This window comes from Calypte anna, chromosome 4A (assembly GCF_003957555.1).
Source record: "Calypte anna isolate BGI_N300 chromosome 4A, bCalAnn1_v1.p, whole genome shotgun sequence".
NCBI classification, from domain to species: domain Eukaryota; kingdom Metazoa; phylum Chordata; class Aves; order Apodiformes; family Trochilidae; genus Calypte; species Calypte anna.
In genome coordinates, this window is record NC_044248.1 from 23,581,797 (window position 1) to 23,601,983 (window position 20,187).

General features: G+C 40.7%; 1 protein-coding gene across 3 annotated transcripts in view; it reads left to right on the top strand.

Moving 5' to 3' along the window:
* The window catches only part of DCTD (dCMP deaminase), a 59,340-nt gene that overhangs the window by 29,081 nt on the left and 10,072 nt on the right, over positions 1-20,187 (top strand). The window contains exons 1-3 of one of the 3 annotated variants that reach the window (XM_030449850.1): positions 9,012-9,103; positions 13,211-13,322; positions 14,596-14,731. In XM_030449850.1, coding sequence (XP_030305710.1) covers positions 9,069-9,103; positions 13,211-13,322; positions 14,596-14,731 — 283 coding nt within the window. In that variant the 5' untranslated portion in view covers positions 9,012-9,068. Of the gene's footprint in view, positions 1-9,011; positions 9,104-9,379; positions 9,408-13,210; positions 13,323-14,595; positions 14,732-20,187 lie in introns of those variants that run through there. The other 2 variants (XM_030449852.1, XM_030449851.1) reach the window with 2 other exon arrangements.

Sequence of the window (20,187 nt, forward strand, 5' to 3'; positions counted from 1 at the left end):
TAGAAATACAACATTCTAAACACAGTAAGCAGTAGCCATTATATACAGTTAAATTTATTTGGATGAGAATTTAATTTTAAATTAAAATTGATCTTGAAAACTAGGCTTATAAAGTGTTCAAAGACTCCTGCAAGTAGGTGACATAGTTGGCATGTTGAAGAATAATAGAATGATCAGCTTAGACTAGGACAAAGCACAAGACTGTAAAAAACTGTCAGTGGTAGTATAGTGAATATGTATGTTATTATAAATTAAAAAATTATTGGTAAATTATAAGTTATAAATAATTTTTAAATTTCTAGCTTAAAATAAAAAAAGTTGTGGAAAGAGATTTTAACTCAACAGAATTTTTACTTTTCCTCTGTAGTTGGCATGTGGTATTAATTGTAAATGCTTGGATATTAATGATTATTTTTCTCCTGACTGATACAAAGTTAAGCAATGTAAAGGAGAATAACCTGAAATGGGGTCAGAGTTCCAGGTAATTTTTTGAAACTGATTTCTGCAAATGAGTCACTAAGGAATTTATCTTGGAAGCATAGGAAATACCACAGACTACACAAATCTAAGACTCCATCATGCTACTGTCTGCCTGCTGAAGTCAATGTAGCCATTGAATGAGATACACTAATGAAATAAAACATCTGTGTGTGTAATTTCTTCCCATGCTCTAGGCAATTTATGTTTGTTCTGTATTCTGAATCGTGAGACCTGATATCCCTCATACATTTTAATATTTTCTAACATAAACCTTGCTATTCTTATTGTTCATATAAAAGAATAATCTTTTTTTTTTAAGGTCCTGTTTAGCTCTTGTCTCTAAGATGTCATTTAGACAAGAGTTAACAGGTTAATTATGTATCAAGAAAATATTTTCTTTTTATCACTATTATGTGTGTCATTTTATTTGTCAGTGTTTTGTATTCGAAAAAGGGTAAATAAAGACAAATGTTTTACATAATCATAAACATTATAATGTCTCTTAGGGAAGTATATCATCTTATCTTCATTTTCCTCTACCATGGCAGCATCTAACTGCCTTCACCACCTTCCATTGTAGTGTTTCCCCTGCTGAATGCTTTCAAATCGTGGTAACAAGAACACTGGATACAGTGTTCAGTAGATGCTGATGGAAACGCCTCATCTTACAGTGTTTCCAAATAGCACAGAAAACACAGGTCTCTTTTTAGTTTTATTTTTAACAATGTTGTTTAGAAAATTAGAATTTCACAAGTCTTGGCCAACAAATCTATTTCTTGGGATTCTTCTCAGGACTGGGTTTATGTGTACTTGTCCACTAGAGAGCAGGCTGAGACCAACAAACCCATTTTGTTCTTGTCATAAACTGACTTTGAACCCAGGTGTCTTAATGTAAATCGTTAGTACATTAAAGCAATGCACCTTCTAGCTTCTGCTGTGAGTTAATATACTGCTATCAAACTTGATGGATATAGCTCGTGAAGCTTGGTGACCTAAGGTGGTGATAATAGAGTATTCTGGAACTTGGATAACATTCTATTCTGTCACTATGGTTTTCTTGCTCTGGTGACATCAACTAATTTGTACTGCTTTACAGGAAATTTCTGTATCCAGCTTTTTTAGCCACAGTCTCAGATTCCTTACACTGCTCTTACTCTTCTCTGTCAGACTGAATTTCTTTCAGAGACAAAATACCGCTCGGTATTGATTTCATTGTGCTAGCTAATTTCAGGTTCTTGTACTGAGATCAGCTGAAGTGTCGTTCAAAATCTTGAAGAATTTTTTAACACAAAACGCACAAACAAAATGACCCATACACTCAGTACCGATAGGAATCATCTTTTGTCTAATCCTGTAAAATATGTCAAGGTCAATTTAATAGGCATGGAAACATTTAAATCCTAAATAGTTGAACTAACAAGAGTAGCCAGTTTTCACAAAGCCTCTGACAAAGATTTTTGGCCTCTTTCGTATTTTGCTTGTGTAAGACATTAATCTTCTGGGGAAAAATGCTCAACCTAGAGGCCATACATACAAATTGAGGGATTTTGAGTTCTCCCTGTTACTGTCTCTGTAGAACTAACTAATTTTTTGTAGAATTAATAGTGAGCTTTTTAGTTTACTTTCCTGTAAAATAAGAATATCAGATTTCAATTCCCTTTGGCTTCCTCAGTTTTGAAAAAAAATAAAGTACGTTTGTTACTTACTTTCTTTGTCTTCCTAGGCTGTTGTGAGGGCTGGCTTCAAGAGACAATTTTTCTTCAATACTTTGAACCCTAATAATATTCTATTGTATTATGAAAAATACAAATTGGAAATATATAACCAATGCCAACCACTGCCCGTCTTCCCTTTCCACAATTTGTAGCTCATCTGCCTTTGAATTCCTTAATGATTCCTGTTTCAAAGATTGCATACTGCTCTTTGCCTTCTTGACCTAATTGTCTATTTTCTATAGCACAAAGTTGCTGTGACTCCATGCTAGAATTCCCCATTTACCATATGAAGCATGTCACCCAGTCTTTGCCACCCAAGTCGATGTCTTCCCAGTGTGAAGATGGTTGAGGATTTATTTACATGGGTTTAAAGTTGCAGTAGCATAAAAAAAGACAGATAAAACCTGAAAGATAAAAAATAACCTTAGAAGGAGCAAATGCTCCTCTTGAGTTATTTCAGCCTGAATAACTCATGTTTGTTTGATGTAAACAACTAAAAGCATAATCTCATAATAGGAAAGTGCCAGGAAATCTTGAAAAGGAATCATACTGACAACTCTGCTTATGAAATAAATTAGGTTTACTAAGAATTATATTTCCCCTCATATCTACAGACGGAACACAGACTTCCTGCTCTTCGAAGCTGGGATGTCAAATGTATTTCCTGACAGCTCAATTTTCATTATTGATAAGTTAAAATAGCATGGCTGTTAGCTGCTCTTCTGTAATTAGTTATTAGTCTTCCTTAGTAAGAAGAGATTTAAAGATGTCACATATAATAGTGGCACCTGAGCTCCCTCTGCACTGCTACCACTCAGGATGTTACAAAAAGAAGGCTTTATTCCTCCTGTTCCACAGTTTTCTTGGTGCTGCATCCTAGGAATGGAGAAGTTACTGAGGAACACCACTTATCACTGGTGTCTATTTGGACATTTGGTGCCTATTTGAGTAATTGACCACAACTCTCTGAGTGTGACCAGCCATCCAATTCTTTATCCACTGAGCAGTCCATTCATTGTAGCCATTTAGAGACCAGGATGTCATGCAGGAGTGTCAAATGCTTTGCACAAATATAGGTAGATGATGTCAGTTGCTTTGCCCTTGTCCACTGATGCTGTGGCCCCATTGCAAAAGGACACCTAATTTTTCAGGCACAATTTGCCATCGGTGAAGCCATGTTGGTTGCCACCATCTGCCTCCACATTTTCCTTGTGCCCTAGCAGAGCCTTCAGGAGGAACACTCCATGATCTTGCCAGGCACAGAGATGGGACTGACTGACCTGTAACTGCCCAGGTCTTCATTTATTTCCTTTTTAAAAATGAGGGGTTATGTCTCCCCTTTTCCAGTCAGTGGGAACCTCACCAGACTGCCATGCTTTTTAAAATATGATGGAAAATGGCTTTGCAACTTTATTTATTAATTCCCTCAGGAACTAGGGATGGATCTCATCAGGACCCATGGACTTGCGCACTTTCGTGTACTTTAGATGGTCTTGAGCCTGCTCTTTTCCAACTGGAAGGCAGGAGGGCTCTGCAGAGGGACCTGGACAGACTGGAGAGCTGGGCTGATTCCAATGGGATGAGGTTTAACATGGCCAAGTGCCGGGTCCTGCACTTTGGCCACAACAACCCCATGCAGCGCTACAGGCTGGGGACAGAGTGGCTGAGAGCAGCCAAACAGAGAGGGACCTGGGAGTCTGGATTGACAGGAAGCTGAACATGAGCCAGCAGTGTGCCCAGGTAGCCAAGAAGGCCAATGGCATCCTGGCCTGGATCAGGAACAGCGTCGCCAGCAGGTCCAAGGAAGTGATTCTGTCCCTGTACTCAGCACTGGTGAGGCCACACCTCGAGTACTGTGTCCAGTTCTGGGCCCCCCAGTTCAGGAAGGATATCGAGGTCCTGGAGCAGGTCCAAAGGAGGGCAACCAGGCTGGTGAAGGGACTCGAGCACATACCCTATGAGGAGAGGCTGAGAGAGCTGGGGCTGTTCAGCCTGGAGAAGAGGAGGCTCAGGGGAGACCTCATCACTCTCTACAACTCCCTGAAAGGAGGGTGTAGCCGGGTGGGGGTTGGTCTCTTTTGCCAGACGACTTTCAACAAGACAAGAGGGCATGGTCTTAAGTTGTGCCAGGGGAAATTTAGGTTAGATATTAGAAAGAATTTCTTTATGGAGAGAGTGATCAAGCATTGGAATGGGCTGCCCAGGGAAGCAGTGGATTCTCCATCCCTGGAGATATTTAAAAAGAGACTGGATGTGGCACTCAGTGCCATGGTCTAGCAACCGCAACGGTGGTAAAAGGGTTGGACTCGATGATCTCTGAGGTCCCTTCCAACCCAGCCAATTCTATGATTCTATGATTCCTTCTCCCAGTCCCTGCCTTTGCCTTCTGAGTTTTGGGTGGTGTGGCCAGAAGTTAAGACTGAGGAAAAAAAAGTTGATGAATACCTCATCTTCCTCCATATTCCATGTAACCATGTTTCCTATTTCCTTCTGGAGAAGGCCTATGTTTTCCCTAGTCTTCTTTTTACTACTGACATACCTTTCGCACCTTTTTTTTGTTAACCTTGATGTCTCTGGCCAGATTTATTTCTACCTATCCTATCCTATCCTATCCTATCCTATCCTATCCTATCCTATCCTATCCTATCCTACCCTACCCTACCCTACCCTACCCTACCCTAAACCTGACTTCTGGCTGCTTGGAAAGCGTTTTTGTACCCCTCCCAGACTACCTGTCCTTGCTTACACCCTCTATAGACTTTCTTTTTAGATCTGAGTCCAGGAGCTCCTTGTTCATCCATGCAAACCTCCCAGCATTCTCATTTGCCTTCCTCTTTGCTGGGATTCATTGCTCCTAGTCTTGGAGGAGCAGATGATCCTTGAATCTGGACCAGCTTTCTTGGGCTCCTCCCACTTCCAGGGCTTTATCTCATGGTAACCTATCAAAGTAGATCCCAGAAGATATCAAAGTCTGCTTTCCTGAGGTCCAGGACAGTGAGCTTTCTGTGCACCCTCCTTGTTGCCCTAAGGATCCTTAATTCCACCATTTCATGGTGACTGCAGCCAAGACTGCCCTTAAGCTTCACGTTGTCCACCAGCCTATCCTTGTTGGTGAGAACAAGGTCCAGCATAGCACCTTTTCTTGTTGGTTCCTCTACCACTTGAAGAAGTCAGTTATCACCTATGCATTACAGGAACCTCCTGGATTGCTGGTGCCTTGCTTTCCTGTCCCTCCAGCAGCTGTCAAGGTGGTTGAAACCCCCCATGAAAAGTACAGCTTGTGAACACAAAGCTGCTCCTATCTCTCTATAGAGAATTGCATACTCCATGTCCTGGCAAATAGCAAACATTCCTCATTGAGTAACAACTTACACACATGCTACATTTAGGAAGAGATCTTGCTTACCAACAAAATTAAAGGAGTCTGTCTGCAAGCAGCAAGAAAGTGGGGAGAAGGCCTGAAACCTGGTGTTTCCCCAAACTCAACTTAGTTTGCTTTTATCAAAATGGACAAAAGTTGGAAGATGTGAAAATTTAATATACAGTAAGCTAAAAATAAAAGCATCTTGACAGATGGCTATATATTTATCATGTTTTTCAAATTTGTATCACTGCTCACTAATATCAGCATCTAAAATATTTGTAATCGGCTCTGATTGTTTATTGACATCTCTACAGCAAGGTCATGATAATCCATGCTCAGGTCTTTCACCTCCGAAATGACAGACAAACAAAATAATACCTATAAAACACTACCTGAGGAACCCCATGCTTCTCATACATCCTCCTTCTGTGGAATAAAAGATGAATGTTTAAGGACAGGAGTAGATAGTCAGATAGAAAATGAAAATAAATTCAGATTATATGAGTTCATGCTTGTCTTAACAGGGGCTTTGATTGAGAGCACTCCAGGTCTGTCACAGAGATCTGAATGGTCCTAAAACAGATGATGGGTCCAAACAAACTTCGAGATCACAGCATTAAAACAAAGTTAATGGAGAGGAGGATTCAGAAAGCAGATTCAGAAAAGGAAGGAAAAGCAGACAGCTGCCAGAGAACTCTTACAGAACCTATTGGGCAGCAGGACTTTGTTCTGCACTTATAGGAAGTCAAGTTACCTGTCCTCAGCACAACTTTATGTTTAGACCACAAGGGCCTGGCCTAAAGCTCACCTAATCCAGGTGTGACTTTCTCTTACACCATAAACTACTTTTGATGTGGCCATGAAGAAAAATGCTATCATGTCTGGTACCACCTCCATAGCACATTGTCAGAAGTGCAGTCACAAGTTGGCCACCAGAGAAGTTTGTGTATAATTAAAACAAACAAAACCCCAAAACCAAATCAAAACCCCAAACAAACAAATACACACAAAGAAGCCCACCCACCCAAACAAACAGGAAAAACCCAAAATGTAGATAGGTTTCCAGAAAATGTGTCATTTGGCAACACTATAGGAGTCTACTATCTGAAATTCTACTAAAATTTTTCCTTCTCAGGCTATATACCACTGTTGTATTATTAGAAATGCTGAATGTTTTTGAGGAAGAAAAAGATAGAAGAGTTAATAACCTTTGCAAAAAATTTTTTTAAATTTACATTGATGGACTTAACAGATGGAGATGTAAGAATAGTTTCAAATTATTACAGAAACTTTCTTGCTAAGCATGACAACAATCACTTAAGTTTTGCTTTCAAAAACAATATAATTCTTATGTAATTTAACATAAACTTGGAAACTGCACTTCAAAATTAAGCATCTCAGTAATTCATAATATAAATTTTGCAGTGTGTGTTTTTCTATTCTATTATGGAAGAGAAAGGGAAAAGAGCAAGAACCTTAGTTTGGTTCTTTTTGAGAAATGGGGACTCTATTATTTTGAATTTGGTTCTGCCTGATTTATAGATATTATCTGGAAAACATGTTAAATTCAAAGGAGGGGAATAGTTTGTAAGAACTCCTCATCAGTGTTCACAGAAAACCTGTAATTTACTGTGTATGATCAGCATATAAACACTGCTTTTTTAGAGATTGGTAGATGTGATGGTTTGTCCTCAGAATCTTATTTATGAAAAATAACAACTTTGGCATGGTAATTGTAGCACTATTAATTTTACTTCATATTTCAGGAGTGCAGAAACACATATGCAGGTAGTAGGAAACTTTTTAAAGCAAATTACACTATTTTTTCTCCAGATTATTAAAAGTGCTCTTTAACTCTCTTCATGATCAGCCATAATCAGGCCTTTTGTTTTACCTTCAGGCTTATGCTTTCCTGAGTGATGCTACTTTATTTAAATTTCTTTTATTTTGCTTGCATCTAAATTGATCCTTTTAATTCATTAGCAAACTGTACATGAACATTTGTTGTCCATATGAAACTGTGATAATAGAAGTCTTGAACACAGAAATACTATGTTTTCCCTCTCGAGGGATGGAACACTTGTCAGTTGAAATACAACAGGCTGCTTTTGCCAAATTTTGTGGTTATAACTGAATAGGACTATCTGTGAAATTAAGTAACATTTTTATACTTGATGTTTTGTTTTGTTTTAAAAAGAAAAGCTAGCAGATACAGCATTATAAATATAAAAACATATTAGCAGTGCATTTCTGTGTTTTGATCACTGCAGGCTCTTTTGGCATATCATCAAAAATAACTATGAGTATGGCAGGGTCCTTGATTTAGCCATCTTCTTACACATGTTGGGGTACTAACTTACCTGGCATGGTAACTCTTGCAGTTTCCTATGCATATAGTTGGTAAGGGGGAACTGTAAAGACAGACAGCTCCTGGGACAGGACTGTGTACCCAGTTGCCCCCAAATATGCTTTTTTTCCTTGACCTGAAGCATCCTCCTAGCTGAAGATTTCTGACCAGGCTGCAGGAAAACATTATTATCTCAGCCTTACCTGTTGACCATATTCAGGCCTATGGTGCAGCACACATGCACTGTGAGCTGAGTGGCTCTCATGCTTAAATCTCTCTCAGGGCTGCTCTCAAAACCAAGTGTTTTCCTTTTGTCCATCACTGTTCTCACCGACTTTGTTGCACCTGCCACTGCCTGAGACGTACATGTACAGCTGTGTTGGGGCAGTTTTCACCTGATGTCCTGCGGCCCTGTGGAGATGCATCCCTACCCTGCTGCCGTGTGAGCACTGTCCTGAGGGCAGCCCTGCAGCAACCCGACAGCCGGCTGAGGCAGCTCCTCATCGGAGGAAGACAAACACACGATACCAAAATTTAATATTCATTATTACACCACTCATTTTGCACTGTAATGGGATGTATGGTTTGGTTTTAGATTTTTGTTTTTTCAGCTATCTGAACATCTTGGGAGACTTGGAGAATCTGATAGTAGCTGGAGTTGTTAATAAACCATAACTCATTTTCCACATTAATTTGTGGAATTGAATATCCAGAGATCAGAAAACCAATTTTTAGACATTTTAATGCTAATGTCAAGCTTTAATACGTAGCATTTACCTCAAGAGCGTGAGAGGGGTGAAAACTTGTACAGCAATGTCAAAGCTTAACATTTGAAGCAGCACTTGTCAGAAAACTGAAAACTACAGGAGCACATATTAAAGTAACTCGTGTCAAGTACCGCGGAAGCTCACAGCGTCCCCACGGTCAGTGAGATCACTTTTCGGGCACAGGTGGTGCACTAAGAGCCCACCGGCCTCCCCCCAGGCTGACCGGGGCTTGCCGGCTGCCACAACCCGCCCGCCCGCTCAGCCCCGGAGCCGCGACTCGAGATGGCGGCGGGGCATCCTCCCACCCCCACCGCGCCCCTCCCCGCCGCCCGCCCCTTTCCCCTCCTGCTGACGCTTTGGCGCGAAGCGACGAAAGACACCGGGACAGCGTCGGGATGAACGGCGAGCAGCCCAGCCGCCACCTTAACGGGTACGCTGCCCTAGCTCGGCCCGCGCCTGGGCTCGTCTCTCCGCCGCTGACTGAGGGGGCGGCGGGGCGGCGGGTTCCGCGATGCCGTTCCCAAGCCCTTTCCCGTCAGCTGGCGGCTCCCCCTTCCATTAGCACCGTGCTCTCCCTCGCCCTCCCAAGTAACTGAACAACTTTCTCCCTCCTCGCCCGGGCCGCTCCCTCCTGGGAGTGTAACCCCTGGTAGCGACGGGTCAGAGGGGCGGCGGGACCGGAGTGCTGCCGGCTGCGGCCTGCGCCACGCGGCCGGCTCAGTCAGGCGTGTGAGGTGGGGGAGAGCGGCGGCTGCCTCCACGGGCACCGTCCGGATGCTTTCGGGGAGGCCGCTGGTCACGTTCTGGCTGGGGGCTCTGGGTAGGGCAGGGTAGAACGGGAGAGGCAGCGAGGCCCTCGCTCCGCACCTGGCGCGTTGTGGCGGTCGGGCTCCGCCGTGCAGGAGGGGGTCCCCCGTCATGGGGTCTGGGGCATCGCTGGCTGGTGCCGTGCGGAGGTTAAAGCCGAGAGCTGGCGGGGGAGGCCTTTCTCGAAGCCTTTGAAGGCCCTGGAACACTGATCAGGCTGCCCATAGGAGTCGCGATGCCCCCTCCCTGGCAGCGTTCAAGGCCCGACTGGATGGGGCTCTGAGCAACGTGGGCTGGTGGGAGGTGTCCCTGCCCATGCGGGGGTTTAGAACTGGATGATCTTTCAAGTCCCTCCGAACCCAAACCATTCTGTGAATTTTCAATGCGCAGACTATAATTTTTCTCTAAGAAAAGTTGATTTTTCTCTTCAGCTCTGTTTCAAAATCATAGCTTAGCAAGGTGATCACCATATGTCAGTACCTGTATGAGGGGAAGAATGATAAACTTCCAGTAGAGGAAATGCTGTGTTCATTTTTTATAACAGTGATCATAAGCAAAATTGTGAGCTTCAAGAAGGTGGTATTGAAAGCTATCATGAACATATACCCATTGAGCTTTTGGGGAACGAGCCTGTTGCTGAAGATGACTTATTTTTAATACATGCTTATTTTCTTTTAGCCTTAAATTATGTGAGTTGAATGACAAAATATTGATAGTTGATGTTTAGTAGCTTACTTGATACTGGGGAAAAAACAACAGTACAGTCAGAACATAATACATGTAACATCACGAGGAAAAAAAAAATAAAAAAAAGAGGGAGATGACTGATACCTGTCTGTTACCCAGTTGTATTATATTATCTAGTGACCATCATAATTGTCCTATGAAAATATTTGAGGTCATATATTCTGTTTTAGGCTTCTCAAATAAGTTTTTCATTAAGATAGACTTTTTAGTGGCTGAGTGAAATGTCTTCCTTTTTCAGATGGTGTAACAGCTTACTGTAAGCCTAGATGAATGAAAAAGAACTTAAAAGGGAGGCACTATTCTCATAATTGCAGCATCTTTTTCTCTGTTTTCCTTTGAAATACTATCTATGCAGACTTTTCTACAGACTACTAATCACTCTAGAATTTAAGGACATTTTTTTCCGTTTCCTCTTGTTTTGTGTTCATGGCTTTCACTTCCCATTATCTGTATTTGTCAGTTCTTAAGAGTTATCACAAGGGTAAGCCTTAATTGCCTGTTTTGCAGCTAGCTGTAATATTTTCTAGAGCATCTTACTTTCTTGCAATTCTAGAACTTGCAAATGAGTATAAGGAAGATGATCAGCAGCCCCAAATCCATAAACCTAATTTTTCTATATGCTTAACTGCTAGCCAAGGCCTTGGCTTCCACTCCATCAAAAATTAAGCGTTTTATACTCATTTCACACTCTTGGTTTCTTGTGCACTGAGTTGAGGGAATTATCTTGTCAAACATGGTGATGTTAAGTAGAAGTAATTGAGTAAGGGATTTTTTAAATGCTCTCTTTGCTGCTAGCCTTCTGCTCACTTTTCAGATATACTTGTCTCCCTATGAAGTTGGTACTCTGGGGGACCTCCACTTATATACGATTCTGTATTTATGAGGAAAGTAAATAATACCTTTTGTTGTGTTTTGAATAAAAGGGTTGCTAGGGAATAATTTAACAAAAGAAGATCTCACCACCTCTTAGTTCTGAGAGCTGTTGTCTTTCTGGAGCCTTCCCCAGAATGTTTTATTTGACGTAGTTCTGCATTGTGTGGTGTGTGCCTCTTCAAAGACATCATTGTAGCTGTCACGTAGTTGGGAATGTATTAAACTGTTCATTTAAATTCCACTGGTGTTTTGAATTTTGTAAATCTGCTTTTGTGAGATATTTTAAATAATCAGTTAAAATAGCTGAAGCACTTGGCATTTTAGTTAACCTGTTGAAGTTCAGTTTGACACAGAAATATGAGGGTATGTCTTTAATTTCTTATTTCTGCTCTGAGTTTCTTGCTCTTTGGACAGTTCCATTTCTTAGTAGGATATAGCTGTAGCTCTTCAATTATAATTATTCAGGCAAGTTTGGGAACTCTCAGAAGCTCATGTTTGGTTTGTGTATTTGACAACTGACAGTTCTAGGCACTATTTACAATGTTGTTGAAGTATGAGAGGTGTGATGGTTACCCTGAGAACATATGTTTCTCCCTTCTCATGTTGAGATGATGGCCTTAAAGACGATCCTCATTCAGACTAAGAACAAGCTGACAGTTGCTAACTTGTAGTGTACCAAATATGAACTATTCAAAACCAGCAATTTATCTTTGTTAAAAAGCACCCTGTAGGTTTTTAAAGCACAATTTTATCATGTGCTGGCATTGTCTTCACTGCAAGATTCTAAATGTGCTTTTGGTCATAAAAATAATAATTAACAAAATACATGTCTTCTAATGCATTTTTGCCTTTCAAAAGTGCAGCTGCTAGTGTTGCTAGGAGAATTTGTGCTTCTAGCAGTTACCTATAGTGTATTTTTCTTTGTGGCTGTACATCACTAGAAGGGTATCTCAGTCTTAAGCTGTTGTCCTTGATGAGAGAAGCCTAGGAAGAAAAGCACTATGCCTTGTCTTTTGATAGTCTAATTACTGTATTTGAGATGTGCCATTTTCAAGTGTTTTCAAGTGTAGCAGTGATAGGTGACTGTTTGGGGAAATTTCTTTGAATTTGATCTTTTCTTTGAAATTTGCAAAACTTAAATATGCTGGGAGGGGGGAGAGAAAGAGGGAGATGTTTGGGCTTTTTTTCTTCTCGTTGAGCTGAAAAGCACAGAAATTTCCCTGTTGTGTCTTACACTGTCAGAGCAGTCTTTTAGCTATAAGCAGGCAAGAGAAAATGATGCATCATTTTTTTTTTAGCTCCCACCTTCTCCCAAATATACCCCCCCCAGTGCAGGTAAAGAAGCAACCTTTTGTGACATTGTTACACATTATATTTAAGGAAAAACTTGTTGAGCTCATCTCTTCTCAGTTTTTAGAAGGCTTTCATAGGACATAATCTCAAGAGAAACTTAGCAGGGGACTATCGGAATGGCCTCAATTTTGTGGCTGGGTGTTGTAACTAAAGGCAAACTCATGGCAGTAACTGTGGGCAGAAGCAAATAACTGTACAGGAAGCTACCAAATAGAAATCTAGCAAGCACTTGTCATACGCAGAAATACAAAAGAGCTTGGAATAGAGGCTTGCAGTTAGCACAGTCATCATAAAAAAGGTTTTTTTGTTTGGGTGAAAAGAATGCCAGTACATGATATACCTGAATCTTAGAGATACACAAGTTGGTATCTGTAAAGGACAAATTGCTCTGATTTTGAATAGCTTCATGCTCTGAATATCTCAGCCTTCTTATCTTAGGCTTGGATGCCTTTCCCCTGAAAGGAAATGTTGCATATATAAGTTCCTGGAAAGCACCTAGCACTGGATGGTTTTACTGTTAAAATACTAGTGAATGTGTGGGCTTTGAGCAACCTGGCTGAGTGGAAGGTGTCCCTGCCCATGCAGGGCGCCTGGAACAAGATGATATTCAAGATTTTTTCCAACCCAAACTATTCTGTGTCTCTTAGCCAGATTCTGATCCAGGTTACTTAAAACTTCTGCATTTAGAAGAACACAATTTGTAATAACTCTAGCTATGTGTTGTTTGCTGATAGCTGTTTTTTTCCCCATAAACTAGTTTTGGCAATGAAACGTCCTGCAAAAAACGAGAGGATTATTTGGAATGGCCTGAATATTTTATGGCAGTAGCTTTTTTGTCAGCACAAAGAAGCAAGGATCCAAATTCTCAGGTAAGAAACCAATGTAAAAGAATAATGTAACCTAATCTATATTGCACATTGCATTAGATGCACATGTAGCACTTTCAGGGATTTCTTATTAAAAGTTATTTCAGCATGTAGCTATTAAATTTTTAACACGGTCAGCACCTTTTGTTACAGAAATTCTCTTACGGGGCCTGACCTCGTGTATAATTCTGTGTGTACATTTGCAGCTTGGAGTTTTTTATCTGAAGGTTAAAATAAAACAAGCATTTTCTCTCCTTTTTCCAGTAAATATTATTAGAGACAGATAAAACTACTGAAAGTTATAGAATATAATTTTTTTAAGACACAGCATTTCACAAGTTTCTTTTCCTCACTTTTAAGAGTATAAAATTTCCCTTCTGTTTGTTCTTGACTGGAGTTTTCTTCTTATTTAGTACCTCGCTCCGATTCTCCTTTCCCCTCTGCATCACTGTCTGCCCTCACTCTTTGCTTCTTACATGTGCCTCTCTTGAACAGCAGTTTGAGGCAACTGATACATATTTCCTGAAACAATACTGTTCTGCAGGACCCAGTTGTTCTCTTAGAATTCTTTGTGTGGAAAAGTTTGGGAAGCAAATCCCAGAAAAGCCATACAGTAAAATGCATGTTATCTAACTGCTCCATGACTGGCTTCTGTACATTATGGCTTTTAGTTCTTTGAAGGTGATTCACTGGGGGCTAAATTATTTTTATCCAAGAGTTGTTGATAAACACATAGTGTGAATTAAAATCAGTACTGTTGTCATTTCAATAAATCTAAAACATGAGCAGAAAACATAAAAATGGGACACTTCATCATTCTATAAGAAGGGTCCCTGTGCTGGCTTGAATTGAAGTAATAAAGGATGGGAGTTAAAAGGTCTGGTATCTTGGTGCACATCGCTCAACACTACCACATTCCTGTTTCATCTTCCATACCTTTTCTTTTTGCTGCCGTTGGAAAAGCTAGCATGAGGAGTTTAACTGTCAGAATACTTCCACTTAATAGAGTTAATTCAGTGTCTGTTCTGCTCCTGGAACTGGGTGCACTTCATAGTTGGACAAGGAACAGTGCTGGCAGGCTGGGATGGGGACTGCATGACCAGAGAGAAGGGTAGCAGGGTTAGGTACAATTGTAGCCTTGCTGAGTAGGTGGTGTGAGTTAGTACTAAGTGAAGCTTGCATCTCTTAATTGAAAAATGACTGACTTTTCAGTTCTCATCTTTCTTGTTGATTGTTTTGCATGCTGTTGATACTATATAGATCTGATTCTATTTAGGTTGGTGCCTGCATTGTAAATTCAGAAAACAAGATTGTTGGCATTGGATACAATGGAATGCCTAATGGCTGCAGTGATGATGTGCTACCCTGGACAAGAACAGCAGCACATAGACTAGACACAAAATATCCTTACGGTAAGGCTTCTTGTGGCTGGCAGGTCAGACTTGTGACATCTGTGTATTCAAAAGTTCAGCTGGTAAAATATTGATCAGTTTTGCTTCCACTCACCTGATTTTTTTAAGGTGTCTGAATGCAGTACCTCAGCATAAAAATCTCAGTTCTGACAAGACATGAAAATCATCTTTATGAAGGACTGACTTCCGGGTAAAGTATGTTCATAAATGATTGAGCCATTTTGGGTTGTGTAGTGAAAACCTGTAAATGTAGTGCAGCTCATTAGGACACAGTTGGCTGTGTATGCAGATGATTGCTGCTTCTGTGTGTTCATCTCTACAGAAATTACAGAGAGTATGTAAATGCAAAAGTAATAATTGAGTATAAAATAGAGGCATAAAAATTGTAAACTCCAGTGGTTGTGGGAAATCCCAGCGTTAAGGTGTTGGTGGCAGAGACAATATATATTACAAAAGAACTGAATTTTTTTTTGTGTCAAAATACATGATTGCATTCTGTCATTCCATGCCATTCTTGCTTCATCTGGTGTGCAGTGGGTCTACCTTGCTATGGATGAAGTATTATTTCAGCCTCTGATTTGATTCACTTTTTCTAAATGGGCAAAAGGAATGAAGCACAAGGAAGGTTTCACAGTTAACACAGCTGAGTGCTACTTTGGGTCCTGTCTTTGCAGCAGGCATACTTATGCCTTCTGCAAGCCTGCTTTGAAGGGTTCTCTGTGCATCTTGGTGCACCTGTCCACAGGGCTGCACAGTTACTCTGTTGGGCCAGCCATGGCTTGCAGGAGGAAAGGAGACAACTTGCTGAGCTACCTCAGGCTTCATGCTGTAAGTGTGCAGGACATGAAGTCACTTGAGAGCTGCCCCGTGGCCTTGGTTACAACTGATAACGAAGCAGGGAGGGGAGTGTATTCTCTCTTTAGTCCCCCTTCATCTTTCTGCTTCCACAGCAACTCCTGGTGCACCTCTGTAGGTTGAAAGCACTGCATCAGAAACCACAGGCACAGAAAAAATGGGGTTCAGAAGCTTCTTCATCCTGTGGTGCATCTCAGCCTAGTCCTGGGCTCAGGAGTGACAGGGGAAAGAATCACAAAATTGAACAAGAGCCCTGAGAAATTTTCCCTCCTCCCTACATGGATGAGGAGAAATAAGTTTTCAGCTTTTGCAGAGACACCAACTGTTTTCCAGTGTACAGTATTTATCTCTGCATGCTAATTCCATTTTTTACTTGTAACTTCTAACAACAGGTCTGATAAAGAAATTAGATTTGCATGACTTTTCCTGTGTTCACCCAGAGCTCTCTCTAAAAAACAGTGTTGCATGTTCTGGTTTTCCATTGCACTGAAGTGAAAGATGATACACAGTGGTTCAGCACATAATTCATCAGTTTCATATTTGAGTTCTTAAAACCCTGGTACTTTGTTCTTGTTCACTTTACCAATTTATTATAAAACCTCTAATGTTAACTCTTAAGCTTGAGACAGTTTCATATTATTTTCCTAAGAGGTGTATTCTCAATGCTAGGGCCAGGTCCTGTCAGATTTTAAGTCTGCTCTAAAGCACAGAAGCACTGGTTTTACATACAGTGATGTACTGTAATGGTACAACTGGGTATGACTGCTCTTTATTTATAGCATGTAGAAACAAGTGTTAGCCCGTTTATTATAAAGTACTGAAAACAGCATATTGATTTTGTTTGAATCCTTATGCTGCTGCAAGGTATCCATCCTAAACTAAGATCAGTGTGGGTGGTCTCCAGGATCTGAGTAAGTTCCAGGCACTCAAATCTAAGTAGACCAATTTAAACAGAAAATGCAGTATGAATTTGTGAGGAATCTTTGTACAAAATGACCTGAGCATTTTTTTAAGCTAGCTCTAATTCCAACTCCAAAAGATGTGGAGTAAAGTAAAAAATCTATTTCATAATGTTTAAAAAATGCACTAACCAACCTAACAGCCTGGAGAGATGTTAATTTCTCAGAGCTGGTCTAGCTACTGCCCTTCCCCCTAAGAATCTCAGTCTTCACCTCATTAAAAAAAATCACAACTTTGTAACATAATGTGTCTGCTGTGATGACTAAACGACCTATTTTGTAATTCATGGATCATTTAAACTCTAGCAGTTTCTTATTAATCTTGATAGCACAGTTGACAGACCAGACAAGTATATATAAAAAAATCTTCGGCTTTAAACAGTTCTGGTGGATGCTAAGAGACAGAGAATTCCTACTAAAATCTCATTAAACTGTCATGTTTTCCTTTATGCTTTTGCTAATCATCACAGCATTTGTGTAAATTGAACTTTTAATCCTTGCTTTTTCCTGAGAAGCTTCTTCAGACATGGTACAATAGTGCATTCCATTACCTTATCATGGGAATGCTCACGTTTTCATTACTAGAGCTGCAGTGTAGCTTATTAGATAAAGCTGATAATTGTGCATGTACCACCACACTAACATGGAATATGTCTTCTAGAGCTACTTCATAGAATCACAGAATCATGAAGGTTGGAAAAGACATTCAAGATCATCAAGTCCAGCCCTAATCCAACTATCACAACCACTAAAATATATCACATATCTGTAGTGTTAGAGAGAAGGGCTGAGGGTGGATATGAGTGCTGACCTTCTGGTTTTATGTACTGTTGTAGGTTAAGCATAAACATAAGCTCCCTTCCCATCTGTTTTAGACCTCTCTGACTAGTTTTCTCCTAGTTTTCTCCAGAGCAAAGCTTTGTGAATGGCTCACTCAAAGCCTGCTCCGGAGGGCAGGGTGGAAAAAAGGCTGCAAGAAAACTGTCATCCTGTATAGATATAGACCTATAATGCACAGCCTGCTGAGATGGTATGCTTAACCCTCCTCCCTCAGGCTGTACTGGGGGATATGCAATGCATACTTTGTTTCATGCTGTGAAAATACCACCCTGGTGGGCTGCCAAAAAGTCATCTCACTTCTTTATGCACTTTCAACTGTGACACACAAATGAATGTGTGGTGCCATGGGACTCTTGAGATGTGGAGCCTTGAGGGAAGTCAAGGCCAGGTGCTGGTACTGCTGGTGGAGCAAGAGCTCTGAGTAAGATGAACACAAAACAGTCTCTGCCAGTTTTTCTTGGGGCCAGGGTCAGTCCCTGGCTCTGTCTGTGTTTAGAAGCACAGACATAGCAGGGGATTGGACCCAGAGGCTATCTTTGCAGAAGTGTGTTAGATGATCCTGTAACAAATTTTTGAGCTCCAGCAGAACAGATGGATGCATTGACCCCACAGCTCTGATCAGATTCACTGTTTCATGGCTAGAAAACATCAATTTTCCACCCTGAATTTATTTGTGCTTAGTTTATACATTCTTGTGTGTGTCAGCGTTGTTCTTTTAGCTTTTTTTACTCAGTGTGATTAACCCTTACTCCTTTCCCCTCTTCCCTCTGCACTTCGTGGTAACAGTAATCTTTTGAACTTTTGTTGTAATGCTGAACAAATCCTGTCACTCTTAAATTTTACTGTGTCTTCAAACTGGTTGGTTTGAAATCCACTGTCTCAGTTATCTATGTCTGCTGCAATATATACTGTACTTATCTAATTGCATCCTCAAGTGTCAGTTCTGCTTAGATAATTGTTAAAGAAAGGGTCATCCTTGATTAAAAAAACCTGTATTTATCCATATCTAAGTGTAACTTCAGCTCCTATTGAAAAAAAGCATGAAAATGTGGTGGGTAGTGCTCACTTTACCTTAGAGTCTACAAATGTTTGCAGGACATTGGGATGTTACATGGTGGTGGTGTGGATCACCAGTATTGATACAGGATTTATCTTTCTAGTTATAGTATATGTTTTAAGAGTTCAGTAGGATAGCCTTGTTACATCAGAAAGCACTGGGTGTTTTGCAGTATACTGTTTTTTACAGCATAAAGTCAGACTTTTGTTGTTAAGCTGGAGCTGGCTTTTTCCAGGCTGCCTGTCAGTGACAGGAGTGGGGCTGTTTCTATACACATGAAAAAAATGGAAGGCCAGTTTTGATCACCTACTTTACTAAGATGTTACTAAAAGCTCTTCCTGAAGCACTGTGTTCAGTACCATGTGCAGGAGGTTCTTAATAATTAGAAGAAATCCTGGCTTTTTAAGTCAAAGTGAGTTGCCTCTGTTTCTGTTAGATGAATCCAAGGATTTTACATGAATCCAAGGACTTGATGATGCTAAGTTTCTTCTTCCCTTATCATTTTAAATACTGTTTTTTTCTCCTATTAATGCAAGTCTTCCCACTAGTGCTAGTTACTATGCTTCTGTTATGGCCTCTGTCTCCACTGTAAACTAAGAACATCCATTTGACAACCAGTCTCTAATTAAGAGAGTTTTAAATTAAAATGACTGGCAAATTTAGAGGCCTAGGAGCAATAAAGAAAATAATGAGTAAACATGCTTACAAATATTTGTACAGGTTCAGATACAATAAAATATGTGCTGTGGCAAAAAGTATGCTCTAATTGAATAGTACCTGCTGTGTAAAATAAACTGTTATCAACATTTCCTCATGTTAGGAGTATGAGCATTTTATCATTTTTTTAGAGATGAACACTTGAAAATATTCAGGCAAATGTTACTTTTGTAGAAGCTTTTATTTTGACAACACAAGAGCTTGGTAAGACACTGGGAAGAAGTGCTTCTGTCTCTCCAATTGCCAGTGCAAAGCTCAGGCTTCAGCTGGAAGTGGAATCTGTAGGAGAGTCTCCACCTACAGCCACTCACTCTCTTGTCCTGTATGGATTTTTGTCTAATTCTGGTGCCATACAGCAAATATCTAGAAAGTCTCGAGATCCAGAAACACCAAGAATAATTTATCTTTTTCTGCTTGACGACTAAAAAATGCTTCTGTGTTCTGATGAGAGTGGAACAAACAGGGGAGTATGAGAGGAACTGGGAAATGGAGTGGATTAGCTAATGCTTCTCACATTTTGAGAGGGGCCTCTCTGGCCTGCCTGCCCTGAGCAGGTTTTGTGATGTTCATGAATTGACTGTGTTTCCCATCTTCACTTCCCAGTTTTCCTTTGTCATGCGAGAAAGCCACGAGGGCTGGGGCTATTTCCTTTTTCTGACTGCAGTCTGAAGGGGCTAGGACTCCAGTAAAATCTGGCAGTGTTACCCTTACCCTAATCACAACTGCTCTTTATCCAGCATGCTGAGAGAGAAAAAAAGCAGCAGGATTGGCTCAGGGCACTGTCAGCCCAACACTGGTGTCCTTCCTTCCCCTGATGGAGTGACCAGCAACCATCCCTATGCTTTCATGAAACTTGGATGATTGATACCATTCTACAAAATCTGCATCCATCAACCACTGTCCCCAGTGGTTGTCACTATTTTTGCAAGACGAACCTCTTTTAGGGCACAGCGCTTCAAGGTCCAACCAGGTGTTCCAGCAGAGACTCACGAATAGTGCTCTGAGCCTATAGCCCTCAGGGTTGACTA